The sequence below is a fragment of the Poecilia formosa genome, unplaced genomic scaffold (assembly GCF_000485575.1).
Source record: "Poecilia formosa unplaced genomic scaffold, Poecilia_formosa-5.1.2 Scaffold290, whole genome shotgun sequence".
NCBI classification, from domain to species: Eukaryota; Metazoa; Chordata; class Actinopteri; order Cyprinodontiformes; family Poeciliidae; genus Poecilia; species Poecilia formosa.
Genome location: NW_006800229.1, coordinates 255,921 through 275,483, shown reverse-complemented (window position 1 = coordinate 275,483; position 19,563 = coordinate 255,921). Strand labels below are relative to the sequence as shown.

The 19,563-nt window shown below is 37.4% G+C and overlaps 1 protein-coding gene across 2 annotated transcripts in view; it reads right to left on the bottom strand.

Moving 5' to 3' along the window:
- The window catches only part of glra4a (glycine receptor, alpha 4a), a 54,198-nt gene that overhangs the window by 11,530 nt on the left and 23,105 nt on the right, over window positions 1–19,563 (bottom strand). For both annotated transcript variants that reach the window (XM_016681711.1, XM_007571914.2), the window contains exons 2-5: window positions 10,126–10,256; window positions 7,882–7,949; window positions 5,823–6,046; window positions 2,590–2,672 (exon numbers count right to left, since the gene is read on the bottom strand). In XM_016681711.1, coding sequence (XP_016537197.1) covers window positions 2,590–2,672; window positions 5,823–6,046; window positions 7,882–7,949; window positions 10,126–10,256 — 506 coding nt within the window. The remainder of the gene's footprint in view (window positions 1–2,589; window positions 2,673–5,822; window positions 6,047–7,881; window positions 7,950–10,125; window positions 10,257–19,563) is intronic.

The following is a 19,563-nucleotide window of genomic DNA, read 5'->3' as shown; positions in this document are numbered from 1 at the left end:
AATACAAGTAAGTAAAAGTGCAACTATGAGCTTATCTGGATTCTATAGAATTTTACTGAAATATAAAAAGGCTAAGAAGTGAAACTCTCCTTCAAGAAGCTGATTGATCAATAGTTTCCCTCATTATGCTCAAATATTAACCTTGAAATAAAATAATGTTGTATAAATAGAGATCCAGCAGAAAAATTATGATTATTAAAGAACAAAAATTAAACATACTTTAAAAATACAATAATTTTTTTATCATGTCCTGCAATTGCTATACTAATGAAAATATACTTCTAAAATAGCAAGCTTCATTAAACTAATACTTTCAAACAAATAACACTGTAGTATACAAATTTTCTATAGTTGGTACATTATTATGGTAAAACACAAGAATAGATAAATTATACATCACAGTTTTTCAAAATTTTCTGAACTGTACATTCAAATGCTAATATTTGTAAAATATTTGAAACTGATAGATGAGCAGCTCTTGATTTTTAATAGAGGCATTAAAATATCTCAGTTTCCCAGAACTAGAACAGCACAACCTTTACAAAGTCAAGCTGAGAAATGGATGAAATGGGAGTCAGACCAGAAAATTAGAGGCGTCTTATAAAAGAGTTTAATTTGACCAAGTCATAATGACAGCTATACAGGGTAAAGTTCACATCTGTTGTGCTATTTTTGTTTCAAATTGTTTGTCCTTGTGTTAATTACAGAAATAAATCATGTTGCTTATTGGAGACTGTGGAGGTCAGTTCCACAAACACTGAAACAAATTGTTGTTGGACCAGATAAAGATATAAGAAACACCACCAGCTCTCCTTATTTGTGGAACATCCTTCTGCAGAGATTACTTTATGACACAGGTTCTTTGTCCGTTTCACCCTTTGCTAAGCTTAAATTCCCTGTGATAAAGAACTAAATCACCTCTAGGCATTGCGGTGAGTCACATAATAATAAAAGGGACACTGAAATAAAGTTTTATTATTTATATCCTGGAAATTGGTTTCATAAGGGCAGATCTTATCTCTGCTAAAGGTAAGGAGACACTGAAAAGAGAGAATATCATTTATTCCATTTTATTCAGTCCGGTAACCTTATAAAATGTTTCAAATGTATAAATTATCCCAGCATTTAAGCATTCGAGTTGTGTGTAAAATAGTAAGAAAACGTCATTAATCATTCATTTTTCCCTTGTCTAACCATGTTTGTAACAGTTTCAGCTGTTTTAAACTTTTAATTATCAAAAACATAAATAACTTTAATATATTAGCTAATTTCCTGCTGCCATTTGCTAAGTTAACATGTATCTGTCTTATTTGAATGGTGCATTTTCTGATGTTTTCTATTTTGAAGAATGACTGAAAGAAATGGGTTTCCGTGTCCCGCCATATTTTTATTCCAGAACTCATCTTCAGTTTCTTTGATTTGAACTGTAAAGAGTTTCAGAACTGTAAGTGTGGAGATCAAAGTAGGAGACTAATATATCTTTCTTTTGTAACATGTCTTTAATATATTATAATGATAACAACAACAACAATAATAATAATAATAATAATAATAATAGTAATAATAACATATATGCTCCTCAATCTCTTTCTTCATCTTATGAGATTTTAAATGAGAAAAACCAGGCCTAATCACAGAGGATTTTAGTAACTACATACATTTAATTGAGTAACTTAAAGAAAGAACTGTCAATTTTTATAGGACCTTACTTTTTATTTCTAACTGAATATATAACTTAATATAACTTTGAAGTAACACGACTCTTACATTTATAACAAGTTGACTGGTTCTTCTCACCCTTCATTGCATTGATGATTTGAGTTAATCTTTATAGTTAACTCAAGTTTTTTTTACATGTTTTTTCCTTGTAAAAAAACATATTACAATGAAGGAAGGAAGGCAGAAAAGACAAAAGTAAGAAATTACAGAATAAAAGAAGAGAGGAAAGAAACAAAAAGGGAAGGACATAAGGAATTACAAAAGGAAGGAGGGATGCAAGATGGGAAGAAGAAAGAACAAAAGGTAAACGAAGAAAGTACACAAAGTAAAAAATTACAATGTAGAAAGAAAGTGCAACAGGAACAGAAGTACATCAGGAAAAAAGAATACAGAGAAGCTATGGAGGAAAGAAGGACACAAGAATGAAAAAGAAAGGAAGTTGGCAGAGAAAGAAGAAATGATAGAGGAAGGAGGGAGGACAAACATTTAGACAATGGGACTAGTATTAAAGTCTGGAAACAAATATTTTTCCAGACTGCATGGGACTCATGTAGCTAAACACTCTGCTACTCTCCTTCTTTTGGACAGATTTGTTGCATGTATCATTCTTTAAGAAACAGTGAACCCCTTTAGACATGGGGCTTCTTTCCAAGAATATGTGTAAATATTACCATGATCTTTTATTTTTGTAATCAAATTTATACTATTGTAACTTGTGAAACGAGGTACACTGGAATAAACTTAAAATGTCATACAGAGTTAGTATTCCTTGGATTACAGCCATGTAAAGCAAGGCAAAGGCTGGAACACCAAAGAGATAAAAAAAAGAGATGTAAGAGAATAAAGGAAGAGGAAGAAATGAAAACTCACAGCTTTCAAGCTGCATGGTGCAGGTCTGAATGTCCATTGGGAAATTCTTCAAGTCCATAGGGCAGGACAGGGTTAGAGTCAACCTGAGACAGAAACAGATTGGGAAAAAAGAACGGGAGCCATAGGGAATATCAGAAGGCCTTAAAGAGCTCAGGGAAATGTTTCCAGACATAAGGAGACATAGTAAGATTACAGATTGAAATAACAGTCAATTTTATAAGCACAGATGTACTTTGCTTACCACTTTACGGAATGCAAATGTCTATAAAGTCTTAATAAAGAAAGGGGGCAAGAGGTAAACATCCCTCAATGACAGAAGATTGGAAAACATCTTGAGTTACCATTTGTTCAGTCATTGCACCACAAGTAAATGAGAAGTAATTGTTGTAGGCGTCCTGACTTCATTTGTTGTGCAGTTGAAGCTTTGTGGCTTCGAGGATTCTCAGAGAGGAAAGACAGAGAAAGCTATTTAGGAGTCTGACTGAAGGAAAGCTGTGTAATTACCCGCTGTAATGCATTGCCCAGAGGCGAGACAAGAGCCTCCAGCAATAAACACACTCGCATCCATCTGATAATGTGCTATGATGATACAATATAATTTCCTACAGAAGAAGAACAAACTACAAATACCCTACTGATTGAATTCTCACACACGGCTTAAATAGTGTCATTTATTTCAGGTTGATTTGATTCATAATTACCAAACACAGCTAGGAAGCAAATCAGATACGTGACGGCTCAGTCGCTCAGTGGATTGGAGACGTTGATCTGAGTGATGCTGACACAAATGTTTCGTCTCTCTTCAGCCTTCGAATCAGTGCATTTGTGAATGTCGTTATTTCTAAACCCTGGATTATGCTTAAACCTGGTATGCCTAAATTGAGAATGGCTCATTTTGGTGATGTTAAGTGGTCTTTTATCCAGGAATAACCAGCTGCTTTAAACTGAAAGACTTATTTACAGTGGGGAAGATATTTTTTTGAGTTTCTCCCTTAAAAAAGAGTGAAAACCTCTGTGATTTTTGTCCACAAATGTGAGAAAATATCCAAATCAAATTGTTTGATTTTTAAATAATTAATTAGCATTTTATTGTACAAGATAAGTCTTTGATCACCTACCAACCAGCAAAAATCCTGGCTCTCACAAACCTGTTTGTTCATCTTTAAGAAGCTCTTCTATCCTCCACTAAGTACATGTATTAAGTGAAACTGTTTAAATTTGTTACCTGTGTAAAAAATCACCTGTCCACATACGTAATCAGACTCCAATCTCTCCAGTTGTCTAAGGACATCAGGGACAAAACTGTAGAGCTGAGCAAGGCTGGGATAAGCAAACAAGTTGGTGAGAGGGCAACAGCTGTTGGCGCTAGAAAATGGAAGAAATGGAAGAAACTCAAGATGACTCAATTCCTCTAGGATTATCGTATAGAAATAAAAAAAATAAAATAATATTCCTAAATATCAGACCAGTAGAGATCAGTTTTCTCTCTGGTAACTTTGGAATTACTTTTTGCACTTGGTAAAAGCAGGTCTAGAGTTTATACATGATTTAAAACTGTACTTAATAATAATAAAAAAAGACTTTATTGTTACATAACTCTACTTAAATTACCATTAATACTTTGTAGATGTGTTTTTATGTTTTCTACATGCTGCTCAGCCAGTCAAATCTCTTGACAAATCTGGCTGGGACTGACTGTGGAAGAAACTGTTTAAGCCACTCCCATTTAGAAGGGGCTAAAGGTTACCATAGCAACATATTACACTGTCATGGCAACACATGTCCAGGCCCTTCTGAAGTTTGCCAGTGACTACCTGTATGATCCAGAGGAGGCATTAAAGCAGGTCATGTCAGATGAGACCGGAACTGAACTTTTGGTACAAACTCTCCATGTTTGAAGTGAGGAAGAAGAATGACTACAATCCCAAACCGTAAAACATTGGGGTAAGCATTATAGCGCTTTTCTCCATGTTGAAGAGAGAATACATGGAGCCATGGGATTGGGAGATTTCTTTCTTCCGCCAGTAAGTGAACTGAATATGGGTCAATGTTGGGTCTTCCAGCAGGACAATGAGGCAAAACAAACACCCCGGGCATCTAAGGAGTGACTCCATAAGAAGCATTTGAAGGTCCTGATGTAGCCAAGCCGGTTTGGAGGAAGCTGAAACTCTGTTTCCTAGCAACAGCCCTGAAACCTGAAAAATCTGGAGAGGTCTAAAATGCCTGATGCAGTGTGTGAAAACCTGGTCAAGGACTATAGGAAGTGTCTGGTCTCCTTGATTGTGAACAAGTTTCTCTAACAACCATAAAGTTTTATTGTTTTTTGCCCAATGGTAATAGTATTCTCAGCTAACTTCACCTACTTTTCATTTGCAGTACTGCCACAATGTTTGTAGGTGAAAAATTAGAAGAATAGTGGTAAAATTCGCAATGCATAAACATATTTATTGTATACTTCACATTCCGTCTTGTACTTAAATGTGTGGCTTAGCCCCTTGGAAATTGTTATATTTAGCCAATAATCTTTACCTTTTGAAAACAAGGAAGCCATAATGTTTTAAATCTGAAATGTGATGCTGGTGACTTGTCAGGAGTGTGCGTTGCTTTTTTGCCCAGTAAGAACCAGAACAATATCCATCTGCCACTCAACATTAAACAGAACAAAATGGTTACGGAAAATAGATAAAAAGATTTAACTGTGACATCCATGTCATGACTAGAAATAAGATCCTCTTCTCTGGTGCTACGCTTAAATCGGTAAGATTTCCTCTCCCCAGTGCAGTGTCATTTAAAAACTTCCATCAAAGCCTGTCACATGCTCTCTGTTTGGCATTTTCATTAAATCTTTTTCACCATGCTCCCTCCATCCCTTTTGATGAGTGGACAGATGCAGAGGGTGCTTGTCTTTGGAAATTTGGCAATCCACAGAAGTCGAGATGTTCTGCATGATGGGATTTCTTTGCTGTCTGCCTGCTTTGGTGGTATTTTTGATGTGAACAGTTTCTCACGCGACACTGAGTGGGACCGCAATCAACTCAGTTGATTTTGGTTACTTGGTAAATTTTCGTGAAGGGAAAGATACGACTACGGCAGTCCAACTGGAATGAGAAAAAAAAAAGGACTAAAAAAGAACCTACATTAGATTTTTAAACAACTAAAAGTTAATTTGGTCTCTAATTACAAATCCACATCCAGTGGTTTAGTTTTGCTGTCTATGTTTCGACTTCACTCACCTGATGCTGTAAAGAACGCTGCCATCTTGGAAAATCCGCAGCAGCTTGTTATCCGTCGTGACCTCGTGGAAATTGGCTCCCTTCTCATTTGCGAAGAACAGATCAGGTTTCCAGATCGAGTCCAGCATGGAAGGATCCAGGTCCAGGGAGTTGTCTGGGTATTCACTGTACGCCAGCCGAGGGTCGTTCCAATTTTGCCGTAGAAACACGTTGAGTCTGTAGTCCTGTGGAAGAACTTGCCGCAGTTTATGGAAAACATACAACAAGCAGAGATGGATTTTTCTGCTAATTTTAAAGATGCGAGGATGACAAATACTATATTAATTGTTATAAGGATATTAGATATAATTATTGATTAAAATTATTTTAAAAATGTAAAATATGTCTGGCAAAAACTTGAAACAATTTAAAACACTATCTTACAAATATTGTATAAACACTGAACCCAATGAACAAATTGCAGCAGTTGTAAACGTCACTTGTATCAAAGGGTTTCTGGCTTTCATTTAATTCTACGATGCAGGAACATTATAAACTGAACAGGTATCATGTGAAAATGTGGCAGAGCTAAATGAAAAACATATCAATTTATAAGATATTCCCCTTTTTAATCCAAAACAAATCAGGTCGCTGGACAGTCTAGTCCAAAATTGTTCATACTCCTGGGAGATTTAGAATGGGCAGTAATATCAATAATTTGGAGCCCCTGTAGTATTAGGGAATATTGTTTTGTTTCGTTCATACGGCCCATCCTGTTTAAACCCCACAGCCAAATGGTAACGCTGCAGACGGCCATTGTCTTTGATTCCTCAGGTGGTCAGCCTAATCTCTTTGATGTTGGAAAATCAATAGACTGTGACTCTCCAAGGTGAATTATCTGACATACAGCTGTTTGAGATTTGCTACTAGATTGTAAACCAATCTTCCATTTGAGAAATGTTTGTCATTATTTATATATGCAGTAATTCCTGTAAATGGATGTGAAGTTTTGCATTTTTCAGACACTCTGATGTGTGATTTTCCTCCTCTGCAGAGATCTTTTACAAAATAGTGAAGGGCTGTAAAGCAGCTAATGTTGGATTAGCAATCTGGATTTGGAACCAGAGGTTATGGGTAATTCGCTTGGATTAGACAGGGAAGAACTTATTTATTATCTGAGAGGCTTCTGCAGTATGACTTGAATTTGACAGAAAATCTGTGAAAGGAGCTAAAAAACAAAATGTGGGTGATTGCCAGTAGGTCTTCCAACCTCAAATAGGAGCCATTCATCAAAGAGAAACGGTCAAAATATATGCAAAAAGCAGATCAGCAATTACAAGAGGGGTTGCAATGGTTATTTTTTCTATTGATAACTGAGGAGGGTCTAAATTAATAAGACAGAAGGAATATTTTCAAAGTATTGTACGTGTTGCAGTACGTAATATTAAGAACACTGCATCCATGGCTCATTAGAATATTAAAATATAAAGAACTGTTCAAAAGTTTTGATAAATCCTCTATTTTATACGGTATATTCTAATATTTCAAACCAGTCTTCATTGTTATTTCTTTAAGCTTTCTGCAGGTTTTTACTGACTTTGTTTCAGCAGCACATTGTAATCAGGAGTGCTGTCGTCCTGGTTGTAACCGGGGAGGATTGCTCCTCTGGAGCTCCCTCAGATCCCCTTAAACAGTTCACGACTGTATTGCGCTGACCCAGCAGCAATAACACTATCAATGCAGACCTCTTCACTCCCCTCTCTCTTTCGTTTCAGTTTTTCAATTTTTCATTTTAATTGCTGAGTGGACAGTTCATTATCAGCATGTCAGTGACCCGTTGGTCTCTGAAGGTTGCGCTGCTGTGCTCCAGGAAACAGAAATGAGAGGCTTCTGCAGTATGGGGATTAATAACGAAGATGATCGAGGAAGAGAAAAGAACTGGTTCATCTCCCGCTCTATCATCTCCCTCATCAAGGGAGATGATAGAGCGATGGTTAATACCGATATGTTACCACAAGTGATATATAGGAATGTATTTCAACAAAGTTTTATTCTTAGAAGGTAAAAGTTGATGACTTACCATGGTAGTTTCTGTAATAGACCCAAAGCTGTTGATGAAAATATTGCAGGTGACATTCACAGGAGGGCCTGGGGGAAGAAACAACAGACTGAATGTACACATCGCTCCCTTAAGTCGGGATTTATGAGATTAAACCGGTGCCCACGTTAAAGCTACCCATTATACTGTACCTCTCCTGAGGCTTCTGAAAAATGTCAGCAGTTTCTTCATTACTTTTCATCTTCTTGTATTGATTGCAGCTGAGAATGTTACAGGAAATTTACCTTTGATTTGGAGGAAACTGGAACTTTATTTCTGACCTCTATGTCCGAGTGCAAAAATAAGCAGAGTGTTGAATTAGAAATCCACAAATAGAAATGTTGGGACCGTTAAAACAACTAAAGTGCTAATCAATCGGCCGGTGACTGAAGTTGCTAAACTTTGACTCTGACTGGTCATCAGCAGGTAAGATAATAAAAAATCTGATTTTTTCCTGTTTTTGAAACCCATCAAAGGGTACGTTCACACTGCAGCCTGAAGTGACCCAATTCCGATTTTTTGGCAATTCCGATTTTTTTGCTGGGCCGTTCACACTGCCAGTAAATGCGACCTGTATGCGTTCTGCAGTGTGAACGGGCTAACGACCTGAAAGTGTCCTGCATGCGCACTAGAGGGCGCAATAGCGTCAGCGTTCTCAGTGTTCTGCCAACCGCCATAAAGAAGAAGTGCTCAGTGTTTGCGGAAGTAAACATGGAGGCTAACGGTGGAGCTTAGCTTACATATTTGAAGTTGTTGTCCGGCCGGAGAAACATATTAACAACTTAATCCTCATATTGACCGTCATGGTTGTTGTTTTTCTTCTCGCTTGCGCTTATCAGGACGCAGAATAGTGAGATTTGTTGAGAATCAGTGACGTTCAGTTCGAATGAATGCGACCTGGACATTTGAATCGGATACGTATCAGATATGGGTCGCATTTGAAAAAGAATCCAACCTGTGCTGTTCAGACTGTCATGAAAAGATCGGATACAGGTCGTATTACATCAAAAAAATCGGAATTGGGTCACTTCAGGCTGCAGTGTGAACGCACCCAAAACTGACTTTTACCGTATTTCCTGGACTATAGAGCGCACCTCACTATAAGCCTATGGAAGCCGCACCCACAAAGTAAAAAAAACAACTGGAAACATACATATATAAGCCACTGGTAACTCCACCGCTCTCGGTTTTCCACAAGGACGCTCCAAAGCCGAACTATGGATTCGCTCACGCCGAGCTTACATGCAGCGGCTATCGATCGATGTGTACTGTCAGATCAATAGCCCTCAACTTAAAAGCGGCATCATATAAACTTCTTCGTGTTGTTTCCATGATGAGGTGGGGGTATGAGTTTAAAAACATTTCTCAGTCGTGCCTGCTGCTAGCATGTGCGTGTTGTACATGAAAATCAGCACATTCTTCTCTGATTTTAAATTTTGACTACCAATGATTCACTTCCTGCTAAAGAGCCCCCTGGCGGTTGATGGAAAAACCACAGAAAAGTCGCACCAGGCTATAAACCGGATGGTTCAAAGAGTGGGGAAAAAGTAGCGGCTTATAATCCGAAAAATATGGTACCTCTTTTTTTCAGCGTTTAAATACATCCACAAACCACATTTTCTGTGATAGGAGTTTAGGGACTTCTTTGATGGATAAATAGCAATGCTTTCTGGTGAATTCAAAACTCTTGCCTTTATGAAAAAAAAACTGTACTAAATTGATATATGGTCAATGTTTGTCACCTTAAATTTTTCAATTTAAATAAACTTCACACACTTGAGATGGAGAATAGTGCTTCAAATGAAAATCAGAAACACAAATAATTTTGTCAGATTGGTGCATTTCTACTTAAAACAATGAGCTTGTATGGAGACAGATATATAGTTACCACTATTTTCACCTTTCAAAATAGATATTGGTACCTAAAAATGACCAAATTAATTTTACTCCATGACAAAAAAAAAAAAAAAAAAAAAAAAAAGCAAGCCTAATAGGAGTAGCATAGAGGCAGACTGGATTAAAGCCAAATAGCTTTCAGAACATTGACAGAAAGTTGCTCCAAAACTGCATCGTCATTTTTATGATCACTGTTGATGGAAAATATTGTGGAAAAAAAAGATGTGCTTTCACTGCAGAGTGTTTGCAGATGTTTATCTTGTTTTCATGTGTCTGTTTTTGGATTTTATTGATGACTGCTGTGATAATATGCCGGGTCATACACCGCACCTTTGAAGTTGGGCCTGATGCGTGCATCGTATCCCGACGTTCTCCCCATGAGCTTGTCCAGGAAGTCAGAAGGTGAAAGCTGTGGTCCGGCCCGGCCGGGGGCCTTTGTCTCCTCCCTACAGGAGCTCAATCTGAAAGACAAAAAGACAAGGAACAAGCAAAGAGTGAGTGATTTAAAATTTTTACAGAGTAAGTGTTTTAAGTGTGTTGTAAAAGTATTTACACTCTTTTAACTTTTTTTTTTGTCAGGGTTCTGGCACAAGCTTCTAAACTTTGACTAGGTCACTATGTTGTCACTGTCAGGCAAAAGCCTATTTTTGGTCATTTTCTTTATTTTTTTCTGATGTGTTTTTACTTTCACATTTGTCTGTGGTTTTACTTTGATTTTGATCAAATGACATGAGTTTTCATTGAAGACATATTTTTATTTTTTTTTTTTACTGTAAAGTCACTTTTTTTAGGTATAAAATTTCTGTTTGACAGCGATTTTTACTGAATAAGCAGAACCTCAAAAAGTGCTTTTTGCATCCCACACCGGACTCTGTTTAGTTCAAAAATAGCTCCGCCATCTTTGTTTCTGTATCAAGGCTCTGCTTAAGGATGCAGCAGCGCCCTCTTCTGGATGGAAGCCATTCTACAACAATTTATAAGCGGAGGTTATTAGTTAATCGATTGGAACTCATTTTAATGTAATTAACCATTAATCGACAATTAATCAAAAGTCAATTAACAGTTTCCACCCCTGGTTCTGATGTAGCATTAAGTGGAGAGAAAATATGAGAATCCAACAAAATGACAATCAGCAAATCTGCTAATAAAATAGTCCAGCTGCAGAGAATTGAGGATGAAAATTAGATCAAATAAGTTGGTAAAGAACAATTTAACTCTGTTGCATGATGTCTGTGTCTCATTGCACTTGTTAGGCTACAAATACAGAGAAGGAACAGAGAAGCTGAGGTAAACGTGTCCCTTTCCTGTGATTCCCTCTGCTGCTGCCTTAGCAGGGGTAAGTCTGACAGAATGATGGCTCAATTGTAATGCTATGAACGTCACACAGGGGAGAGGAACGAGTTGATTGGAGCTCCAGAGAGGCTTAGACAACCACTGACAGGAATTACCAACATACAGGAGTCAAAATGAGAAGAGGAAGGAAGTGGAAACATTTTTTTAAAAGGTAAAGATAAAGAACGAAATCCTGGATCATAATGGATTAGATTTCAGTTTGGCCCCTGCTATAGCTCAGCATGTTGCACTGCGTGATTTTGATACAACTGTAAATAGTGCACGATCCGTCTTGATCTGAAGCTCCGTAGTGGAGATGGCAGGTTCAATCCCAAGGCAGCTTTGTTGATGTACTGTATTCCTGGGAGTGTGTGTGTGTGGAGCCAGTTTCTGATCCATCAATCTTAGGACCTCTTAGCTCTATCTACAGTCACATGAACTGCACAGTCAGGGAGTACAGGCTGGAGGTCTTTGTGGAGAATATATCAGGTCACAAAGACGCTGGATTGACATCATGATATATTTGTGCCTTGTAGTTTAGGCTGCAAATAGAAATTCAAACTCAAGACGTGTCTCATTACCTCAACATTCCTAACAGGCTTGTTTATATAGCTTCACACATTATTGGCGAGGATTTACTGTCACTATGCAGGAAATACAAAAAATGCCAATTCCACCGCAAGTGAAGCTCCCAGTAGTTTAATTTGAAAAAAAAAAAAAAAAAAAGACAATGCAGATATTTGTGTGTAAATAGCAAACAGTTTTACAACAAAAACACTGCAATTAACAGTCAAAGAACAAGTCTTAGACGTTGCAGACAGCAAAACAACTCATTATCCCCCCATTTTCTTTAAATTGGGATAATTATACAAGCTCAATTTCAAGAACACTAGAGATATTTTCAGATGTACTGGGAAAAAAAGCAGCATTCAATATATTTTTAATTTCTTTCAGATAGGTTTTTGTTGTTTTCTAACAAACCAACTTTACAGCCTCTTGCCAAAATGTTAATATCCCTGAAACTCTTTCACATTTCCCCACATTACAACCACAAACTTCAGTTAATTTTATTGATATTTTATGCTATACAAGAAAAAAGTGCAATAATTTCTTTCTTTGTCATAATGAAAGTTGCTAAGAATCCAAATACAGTGAAAATGAATTCGGGAGGATGGTGACTCAGAACAGAACAAGGAAATTGGCGTGGTGTGTTGCCAACCACGATCAGGACATCTTGATTTCCTGTTTGAGGCTCTTTCATAGAGGTTAGATGGGTACAAAACTAAAGGTAGTCCTAGAGATTCTCCCACTTGAGTTGTGGATCTCTGCAGCTCCTCCAGAGTTACCAGAGGCCTCTTATTTGTTACTTTGATTAATGCTTTCTCTGCCCTCGCTGCCAGTTTAGCTGGAGACTTCAGTCTTGGTAGGTTTGCATTCAGATTATACTCTTTCCATTTTTAAACAATGTATTGATTGCTTTCTGAGATGAATAAAGCTTGGAAAATTGAGCAAACCAGACAAAACTTCTCAGCTTTTAGTGAACATATTTGAATACTCATAGTTTTTCTGACGTTTTATGGTTAAATGCTCTCCTTTGTTGTTCTGTTGCATAAAAGGCAATAAAATTCATTGAATTTGTAATTAGTGAAATGTGAAATTGTTTAAAGAGTTTTAAGCTATTCGCAAGGTGCTGTAAATTAATATTACAAACTTCATCACTAGCCCATATTTCAATTCCAATAACCCGCTTATCGATTGTACAGCAGCACGATTTCAGGCATCCAGCTGCCATCTTCTTCCCCTTTCAAACAGCCTGAAATTTCCAAAAAGGACATACCAGATTTCCACACAGGTCATTCAAGCACACCCTCGGCAAGAGCTTCCATTCTGGATACACTTTATCATCTCTGACACAGGACCAGATAGTATTTTACAAGCTGAGACATGGAGAGAGCAGATCATTCATTTTATATTCAGGTTTATTCTATTTCTCTATCTGAAGTAATACCACGACTGCAGAGATCCATTGAGTTTTGATTGTAATTCTTCATCCTTGAAAAAAAGTTGCAAATGTTGCAGTTGGACAACGTTCAGTGATATCTGATGTGAATTTATGAAAATTGCAAATTCATGAAAATTGCATCAGTACTGATGATATTTTGTCTCTGCTGTCTTTTTTGTTACACTAATCAGCTCTTTCGTTCTGTTTGTAGACTCAGTGCTGTGTTTTGTACCTATGGGAACCTAATGCTGGTCATGGCTCATTATTTTACCTTCTTTCTGACATGAGGAGGCAATTTATCACATTTGACATCTAATTACTACCTTTCGTAAATTAAGTTTTCTGTTGACCAGTCATTTTGCATTATTTATCCAGTCATGTTTTACAAATCCACAGTTGGTTACAAAACACTTTCCAGTCTCTTTCACCAGTCTTTATTGTCAGTATTTAGCACATGTACCAAGTGATTAAAGTACATTTCTTGATCTTTGAGGAAAAACTGCTTCAGTTTTGTGCATGGAAAACATCCACAAACAAATTTAAAAAGGCTCATGTTAAAGAAAATAAAATTTTTCAGTTTTAGGATTTTACTAAACATGATAAAAAATGTTCTGTCCCCTTCATTCACGGTAAAATGATGAACATCTAATAGTTTGGAATAGTTTGATTATCTGAAACATGATGTTTTTTAGTCTTTTTGTGTTAACACACCTGTGTATATGTCACAGCAACAAAATGACAAAACTCTGGATTTTATGGAGCTGCTCACATTAATCACCATCAATTAATCAATGCATTTTATCAGCAGGAGCTGCCTACTACTTTTTTATTATCCCCTGATGCAAAATCCTTTTAACTGAAAGGTGTCTTATTGTATACTATTAAGTTATGTCTGTAAATTCAAACACTAAAAGAAATTGTAAATATCAGACTATCTGCTACTAACTTTAATCTGCTACGTGTCTAATTTGTAGTTAAACTGATGATACTGAATGCACAGCCTTTTATTTATGCTTTTATTTCTCACACATGCTCTAGTACAAACAAAGTTGCACAGGGAGACGGAGTGATATGGAAATGTTCCGTGGCAGTTTGCCATTTATTAAACTCTTCTGGACTGAAAAATAGTGAATCTTAAAGCATTTTGTTGGCTCTCCGCTTCTCTAAAAAAAATCCCTTCTGATCTTTTGTTAATGGAGAGACTGCCAGCCTGTATTAACAAGTTAGAAATGTGTGAGCTGCAGTGTAAAAGCAGACTTATGTGAACATCAGCTTGAAACGTGACTGTCAAATAGCAGAGAAAATGTGTTGCAAAATGTAACAGAATTCGGTGACCATGGACGTCATAATGGATTTGTAAAAATGTCACTCTGGGCTCCATGGTGGAGGCGTGGGTGGCACAAGAAAGTTTGGCTTGGAAACCTGGCCTGTTTCTTTCTGCATGGAGTTTGCTTGTTGAACGTATGAGTTGTCTCCATGTACTCCAGCAGACCAAAAACACAACCCCACATACACCTTAAATATCAGTGTGCATGTGCCTGGTTGTTTGTCCTGTGTCTCTTTGTGTTGTTCTGTGATGGACTGACCAGTTAGTGCAGGAGATAGGCAAGACTACAGTGAATGCTTTCTACCTTTAAGAAGCAATAAAGACTATATTTTTTTTTCAAAACTATTCAGAGATTAATGATGCTAAACTCTTCCCTGTTGAGTTCAACAGCTGAACTTCTCACCCTCAGCAGGAATAAGATTTCCTTTTTTCTTTGCTTTCTCACTACGACCGCTTCAACTCTCCAAACAGCATCTTGCATTTCTAATATAACTGCTTTAATGTTGGTTACATGGTAAGAATATCTTCTGTCTACTCTTTCTTCTCTGTAGCGAAACTCTCCAGTTCATTCCAAGACATGTTATGGTCCCTACAACAGATTCTAGGTGGGCTCTGGAGTTTCCTCATAGTGGTACATGCCTGGAAAATCTCTGAAGAGAAGCGGCCCAATCCAACCAACAGTGGTCGTAGCGCAAATTTACTCTGAATCAAATCCCTCACTGTCACTCTACGGCTGAATGTAGCATCTAATATCCAGGGTCTCATTCTTTCAGTCAAGATAAATATCTCATGACCACAGAAAAGGGTATAAATGTAGTTGAACTGGTAAGTGAAGAGCTTGGCTTCTTCACCTCATTGTACTGGAGCAGCCCAATCAAGAGGCCTATCAACCATGACTGCCTAATAATGTCCTGTCGTCTCTGCTAGTGAGCTTTCAGCTACCTTAGAGACTTGCCTTCTGCTGAGTCCTCAGACCCTTAAAGTTCACCTTTTTACCTCTTGACTATATCCTCAGTCTGTGTCAGAAGCCATCCTAAGCCCCCCAAAAAGTATACACAACCTGGGGTGGTTTCTGCCTTCCCTCTCCGAGTTGTTGACAATTTTTTTCTAAACTTCCTTGAACAAACTAGGTAGTTTAGGAGAACTTCCTGGAAGGATGTTGCCTTCCTTTTAGCCAAAAGCAGATGTCTCTGCTGCTTAAGGAATCATCAGGAACAACCAAGCCTTAAAAACGTCTTTAACTCGATTGCTGCTTCATTAACAGCTGGAGTGGCAGACACCAATGGACTTTAGGCCTCAGCTCCTTTATACAAAGCAGCCACCAGATCCAACTCAGTAGCAGATTATATTCAGTGGATAAGGTGACCTGATATAAGGTACACTTATGAAACGCAGTGATTCCCAATGTTTAGCTACAAAGTTATCTGCAATAGGATTTTCAGTGCACTCCATAAGTACGTTTATTGGTCCTTTGTTTGAAGGATTAATTTAGTAAGATGTTCTCTGCTAACATTTAATTAGCCTGACCTTTTGCTTCCCCTTTTTATTTGAGCGTCGGCACCAGACTGCCGGCTAGAATGTGCAACTAATTTCTTTCCATCCATTTTATGGCAAGTTTAAAACTGTCACAGCCTCGTTAGCGAGCAAATTTACCGGGTTACAAAAGCAAAGCTGGATCAAAGGTGAAATACAACTGCATACGGATGCAAGAAAATTTCTACTTTCAACAGAGTACCATGGTTGACTGTTTCAATATGAGCCTGGAAAAATATCTTGTTCTTTAAAAACACCACGGTTAGAGGGCTCAAACTTTTTTCGTTGAGGGGAAACTTGACTCTTTTCTTCTTGAAGACTTAAAATTACGCTTTGTGACTAATGTGATGCCTACACACACACATACACACACACCTTCAGAGACCCTCTGCCCCACAATGCAATTAAATTACATTTAAATAATACAGTTTAGAGGTGCTCAAACCTTTATGATTTTATACAGTACTAAAGTTGTGAAAATTTGTACTTTTAAACAGAATCAGACGCAATACGACATCTGTTTCATGCCATATTTACTATTTATAGACTCAATCACACACAAATTAAAAGAAAACAAGGCAAAATTATTTCGTAATACTTATGGTGGTAATCAAGCATGGACTGAATAGAGTAAAAAGGATTAGAGAGGTGAAATCAAACACTTGGTTTTATCTGTAAGTTTATGTATGTCTGTTTAGCCATACTTTGAGTGAAAAAAGAAAACCAATAATTTACTAAATGAGTAATTTGGGATTTTGTTTAAACTTATTAGCTTTTGATTAAAATGCAATTAATTAATTACAGTTCCTGGAATTAATTGATTAAAGCTCTTAATCAAGTCCCACCACTATTTTTTTGACAGACACAGGCCTTTCTTTTAACATATCTTGCCAAGCTGTGATTCATGGTTTTAAAATGATGTCATTTTTGTCTTTAATGACCTGTGTAACCCTTGTCTTCACACTTCTCTATGCGGTGCCCTACGGCTGCTGATAGCCTCTTTTTATCAATGGGCTGGTAGGTGAATGAAATTCGGAGCACACTGCAATTTAACCTTATGCATTCATCTTCGATGACATGACCACTGCCACTGTGACACCCTAGACTAACTTAATGCAGACAGGCATCTGACCTAATCTGGGTTTTCATATGTAAAGCACATGAGGGTAAACGTAGCAAAGAAGATACTATGACAACAGAAACAAATCGGAACAGATTTAGAATCAGCTTACTGATAAAACAAGAACTAATGTAATCTCTTCATGGCTGCAAAAGCCAAAATTCAATCAAATTAAGGTGAAATGCAAAACTATCACGACAAACCTTTCATACTCATGCAAGGTGGTTTATATGAAACCAGGTTCGATTCACAATGTCATACGTAAATCCGAGGTATGCAGCAGTACAAAAAAATCATTACATACACCAGAGGTTCCCAAACTGTGGGGCGCGCCCCCTAGGGGGGGGCGCCGTGTCATTGCAGGGGGGGCGCGGGAAGCCGTCTGGATGAAAAAACAACAAAACATGAACACTGTATGCGCTGGGTTTTTACCTTAGAATGGCCAACTCTCTGTTATTCCTCTGTCAATTTGATACAGTAGAGGCTTCCACACTTCCCATATTTGTGTCCTCTGTCACTTTTATCAGCAGTTAAAACTGTTTAATCCGTTGTTAACATGTTGTAACCTGTTTTTCCGAGCCGCCTTTAAACGCAACATGAGCGCTACGACGCTCGCGCTGGGTTTCCACCTGTGAAGGAGACCTGCTGCTGCTGCTGGGCGGAGCTACGTAGGTTTGTGTTAGAATCACGGCAGCAAAACGCAAAGAACTTTTCACAGTTTTTCCCTCCAAACTAACCGAGTGAGTTGAGTAGAGCTGTTGGATGCAGGTAATGTTAGCTAAAAGATGACTAGCTAATATCAATGCAGCACCTTAAGCTTAACAAGTACAATTTGTAATCCATAGGGGGGGCGCAGAAAATGTTTGGAAACCACTGGGGGGGCGCAGAAGAAAAAGTTTGGGAACCACTGACATACACCATGTGTAAAATCATAATTTTTAAGTAAAATACCATTTTAAATACATGGCTCAGTAACACTATAACCTATGATAGTGTTTTGGTCCCTGTTTTCTGCCAGCTGGCCTGTTGAGACACTGACTCAACCTACACATTTAAAGTTTTGTTGCATCTGCCACCAAGATGTCAGCAGTAGATTCTTTAAGACCTGCAAGCTTCTAGGTGGGGATTTTATGCATCTTATAACTTATTTCTTCAGCACATCCTATAGATGCCTGACTGGACTGAAATGTTTAAGATCTGGAGGCAAAGATAATGCCTAAAACTAGCTGTGCACCATTCCTGAACCATTTTTTGCTTCCCTTCACCTCCTTTATTCAGCCAAAAGAGGCCACCTGGAGGACATGACCTTAATGTTTCTCAGCAGAAATCATAATTCCTCTTGCAGCCCTCCAAGTGATGTAAAAGAAAAGTGATTCGTAAGACTGTACTACCTTCTTTCATTGCTTTGTAATTCAGTTCTGATGCTCATATTCCCACTGCTGGAGGTGTAGCTCAAATTGCTAAAAAATACATCAGAATTGATGCTGGTTCTGACTGAAAGAAGTGGTGGGTCCTGCTTACTAAAGAGTTATTTGTGCTAACCTTCAAAGTTCTAATTATAAACATTAGTTTTGCTATCTCTATAATACTACTCCAATATATTTATCCAAAGCTAATGCTAAAGCGCTGATTTCAGTTCAAATTATATCTCCCCTTGAAAGACTACAACCCTCAAGCCCCAATTTAATTTTGGCATTATAATTTACATGATCTATAATGCCTCCAGATATCGTATCTGTGCCTTGTTCTGTACTGTCCATGTATGTTTGAGTTATTTGGTTTTCTTAATGTGTTAACATTAACAACAAATATGGCATCGATATCAGATATCTTTGAACTTTAAGAAAGCTAGCATAAGCTACTTCCAAACATGTACAAGTGAAAAATAATTAAGGACTAAACAAGATTATACATGGAGAAAAAAGACAAACCCACAACGAAAAGTAAACTAGTAACTAAAATAGTCAAAAACAAAAAAAAAAAATGAAACAAGCAAACAAAAACTAGGGGGCTTTTCCAACAGTTTCAGTGAGTTTATCACATCTTGTAGTTTGCCCTTGAATTTTACAGATACGTAGAAGTGGGGAAAGATAGCTTACTTTTCAATTTTAATATTTGCCCTTAGCGATTATGCAATTCAATAGCCTTTAAAGTTCTTTTCTTTTTTCAGGGTCAAATTATGTGCAAAGATTGATTTACTTCTAACTTTTATGTAATGGCAGAGCCACAAGGGAGTATTGTGTGGACTGTGGTTGTGCTTAAACTCCAATATGAAAGAAGGAAAGTTTTACAGGCAATTTTTTCATCACCTTTATGAAGGAAGTTGACTTGACCAAAATTTGAAAATATTTCATTTGGAATATTATTATTTTATTTTATTTATTAAAATGACCAAAGCAGATAAATTTTATATGGATGGTTTAATTCAAGAGCTTGCAGCAAAAAAAGCTAGAA